The sequence below is a fragment of the Brassica oleracea genome, chromosome C4 (genome assembly GCF_000695525.1).
Source record: "Brassica oleracea var. oleracea cultivar TO1000 chromosome C4, BOL, whole genome shotgun sequence".
Classification (NCBI taxonomy): Eukaryota; Viridiplantae; Streptophyta; class Magnoliopsida; order Brassicales; family Brassicaceae; genus Brassica; species Brassica oleracea.
The window spans coordinates 50,828,962-50,833,230 of NC_027751.1; the positions used below are offsets into that span (position 1 = coordinate 50,828,962).

A 4,269-nucleotide genomic window follows, 5' to 3' on the forward strand; every position below is an offset into this window, starting at 1 on the left:
CTAGGGCAAGGTGAGTTATGACATGGAAACTCCTAGAGCGTTGATATGAACATGTTTCTTTTCAATATAAACAATAGTTTGCAGTTACGATAATTAAGAAAAAAAATCTCAGATTGGATTATAATTGTATCAGTTGCAGTATTTGGTAAATAATCGCTATACTAACAATACCAACAGACTTATGCTATATATGAAATTCTACCACTCACTCTATTCTTCTGATGATTTATTATAATAATAAAATCAAATCACAATATGTAAAGATACTTATCTTGACACGAAGATGAATGGATCATGAGAGATCGCAAACTCCGTTGACCGATAATCACGTTGTTTAGGAAGCTCGAAGGGAATAAAGTGATGTTAGATAAGTTGGCTAACTCAATACCAATTAGTTTTTTTTTCTATTTTTTTTCGCTCAGACAGCTAGGATTTCATGCTAATAACGTGTTGTGAATAGAAAAAAAAGGAAACATGTTAATCTTATTATTAGTCCGTAGACGACCAAACTTTATATAGAAATACAAAAGTAGAGTTTAGAACCTTCTATAATATGGGTTTATGTGCATATGATGGACATGCACATTAGTATTCATAACACAATAAAAAATTATCAAATAATAGGACGAATTTTACAGAAAACGATATCTGAACAACCATTAATGTACTATGGATATATATATTTTTTTTTTTTGAAAAGCGGTACTGCTATGGATATTTTGTTATTATTTAACTTGGACTAGATGGCATGATATGGATAAATTTTGGTATGGAACACATCATGCTGCCTAATGTCTCAATGAATGCCGGAGAGGAGAAATTGCATGTGGATGAGATCTAACACCAATAAATAAACATACATATTCTTTGATGAGACATTCTTAATTTCTATGTTTTATCCACTTCTTATCTTTTATTTTTTAATATAGCCACTATAGAACCACATATGAAAATCTATAATTAACCGCAAAGTAATAATTTAGCTTATTAACTTAAAGGTGGATCATGCAGCTGTTGGATTTTTGAAAACATATTTGTGTTAATACATTTACTTTCGACTAGCCAGCCCTTAACCATGTTTCATCTCTCCATTATAGTTTAAAACACTGAAAAAACCTCGTAATGACCTTATGACGATTGAGTATGCAATAATTACATAGAAAAAGTCGTAGCAATCTAAGATGTATATATATACGTTGTGGAACATGGAAACATAGTCTCCTTACTACTTCTAATCGGACTCTCTTTTTGACTTTTTACGTGACAAGCAAATGGATGCAACTTGGAGATATGGAATAATCCATATCCACCGAAAGCCTCATGACTCGTTTTATTCTGATTATTAAAAGTGGCGCGACATGTTCCTCTTTTAGCTCCGCAATCCCCACGCTTATGTTTCTTCCTCTCATGGGATATGCCTTCGGATGAGTCTTATTCTTATCCATTTTCATCAACTTTTAGAAAGAAAAAATTATCGACAAGATCATGTTTGTGCTTCGTTAGGCATGCTTATTCGAGATATAGTCTCCCACATTGGTAATTGTAAAAGATCATAATCCGTGGCGGATCTAGTAACATTTTTAATTGGAGCACACTACTTAAAATAACAAAAACAATTTTGAATTGGGGGCACTCTTTATGTTTTTTCACTAAATTACAAATAATTTCATCAAATCTTTCTAGGTTATTCAAGAAAAAGTATAAAATAGTGGGGGGCACGTGACCCCGTACTGTTACACATACATCCGTCTCTGATCATAATCAATATATAAAATATATGGGACATTCCTCTTATAACCAATTAGTTTAAGGCTAAAAACTCATTTAGCTTAACATAATATCAAAACCATATTCAAACAGTCCAACCCGATCCACATCGATCTTACCCAAAATTGACCCATCAATCTTTGTTTGAATATTCTGAAATTAACGCTCAAAAAACCATCATCTCAAAGGAACATATTAGAGACATAGTTTCCCACATCGATAATAGGAAAATATTCTAAACAAAATATAAAATAGATGAGCTAATATGGGAGACTATGTCTCTAAAAGTGCTTATAGAATATTTCCAATGTATGAATCTATTTTCTTCTCCAAAATGGCACACTAATAATAAAGCTAAGATACAGTAAAAACATTAGAAACAATGGGTTAAATTGTATACCGAACACCTCAATTTCAATTCAAGTAATTTTAAGTAAACCATCTTTAACCAAAATTGTAGATCCTAAACCATATTTTAACCGATATGCAAACATTTCACATGCTCATTTCCTGGCCCAATAACGAGATGAAATATTTGTGCAAAGCTCATTAAGAAGACCAAAGACAAAACACAGCTTCTTCGTCTCTAACTGTGTTCCATTTTCAAAGCTCGATTGAAACTTGGCTTCTCTGTTTCCGGAGATGTCTGTCTTTGATGATTCGTTCGTTATGGTCGGAGATGATGCATCTGAGTCTGTTCCCGTCTCAGCCTCCTTAGACGACTCCATCGATGACGTGTTCGCGGCGCCGTCTTCTGACTACGCCGCTTACTCTAACGGAGACGACGTCTTCGGATCTAACGGTGGAGGACACGACGGTCCTATCTTGCCACCGCCGTCTGAAATGGAGTCTGATGAAGGAAATGCTCTCAGAGAATGGAGAAGGTATGTTCGCTAAGTTGATACTAATCTGCTCGTTGATCTCAATTCGAATCCTTGATTATGATTAGTGTGTCACATTGTTAGATCGGATCTGAGTTTGAATTTGACAGGATCTGTCTCTATTAAGCGTATACGAATGAGTTGGTTTAATGTCAAACCGTGTAATTAGATTCCGGTTAACAAACTATACGGGACTCAATTACACGGTTTGACTTAAACCAACTAATAGTCTCTCATCATTTGATCTCAAAGTTGTCTGCTTTCTTTAGTTTCCACTCAAAGTTTATTGCTTTTGACTCCTTTTCATGTTAAAGGTTACATCTTGTGATGCTTGTTTAAGTTGATTTGATGTCGTATGTGAAATTAATAATCAAAATATTATATGCAGACAAAATGCAAATCAACTTGAGGAGAAGGAGAAGAGAGAGAAGGAGATGCGGAACCAAATCATTGAAGAAGCAAACCAATTCAAAGAGGATTTTCACAAGAAGAGAGAGTTAGCTTGTGAGAACAACAAAGCAGCTAACAGGGAGAAAGAGAAGGTGTCTTTTTTTTTTTTTTTATATTCTCAATCTTAGTTGAACTATTATTGCTCACACGTTTGTTTGTCCTTTGAAACACTGAAGCTTTACGTGGAGACACAAGAGAAGTTCTATGCGGAAGCGAGCAAGAACTACTGGAAGGCAATAGCGGAGCTAGTTCCTAAAGAGGTTCCAACTATAGAGAAAAGAAGAGGGAAGAAAGAGCAAGAGGACGCTAAGAAGGCAACAGTCTCTGTGATTCAAGGTCCAAAGCCTGGTAAGCCAACTGATCTGGCAAGAATGAGACAAATATTGTTGAAGCTCAAACAGAACCCACCTGCTCATTTGAAACTCACTCCTCAACAACCTCCAGCAGAGGCTGCTGCTCCTCCAAAGAATGTTCCTGAAACCAAACCCACCGAAGCGGTTGCTGCTGCTTAAAACACCCTTTTGTTTTTGTTATTTTCATTGCTGTTATGATGATGTGAATCACTCATTTATGTGTGTGTTATTATTGAGAAATGGTTAATATATGATATCATTTGGTTAATGGATCAATCCATCAGTCATAGAGGTGACTTCATGGTTAAAAAAGTAGAGACAAGAGTGTAGAGTTTATCATAAAGATCTCAAGGGTCAACGTTTTCTTCATTCTATCACCTCCCTTGTAAGCTTGCAGGGGGACCTGCCTGCAACCTCTCTCACTGCATGCATCATCTTCCCTTTCACTTACCTCTAAGCAAATGCCATTGTTGTTGCGGACACTGATCTCTGAGCTTGCGTTGCTGCTTGTTGCCAGTGGAGTATCTGAAGCATTCATTGGTCTGCCACGAGTATGTCCAGTTCTCACACTATACATTGATGATGCTGGAACGTTTGTCATTAGTGGTCTCAGGTTCCCTGGTATAGTCCTACGTTATGTCCTGTTTACATCATAATGTCGATTCATCAAATGTTTTATCAGAGAGAGAGAGAGAAAGAGAGAGATTACACACCATGTGTCTTATAGCCATATCAAGGGACCATATCAAGGGACTTCTTGGAGAGTGTTCTACCAAACCCTGCACTATCTGGTGATGAAGACTTGGCAGACAAGTTAC

At 36.2% G+C, this 4,269-nt stretch overlaps 1 protein-coding gene across 1 annotated transcript; it reads left to right on the top strand.

The window, feature by feature from the left end:
* The first annotated feature begins 2,334 nt into the window (after nucleotides 1-2,334).
* On the top strand, nucleotides 2,335-3,727 carry LOC106336910 (clathrin light chain 2-like). Its single transcript, XM_013775886.1, has 3 exons — nucleotides 2,335-2,651; nucleotides 3,037-3,190; nucleotides 3,275-3,727. Exons 1-3 carry the CDS (start codon nucleotides 2,410-2,412, stop codon nucleotides 3,608-3,610), a joined length of 732 nt encoding a protein of 243 aa, XP_013631340.1. The 5' UTR covers nucleotides 2,335-2,409; the 3' UTR covers nucleotides 3,611-3,727.
* The last annotated feature ends 542 nt before the right edge of the window (nucleotides 3,728-4,269 follow it).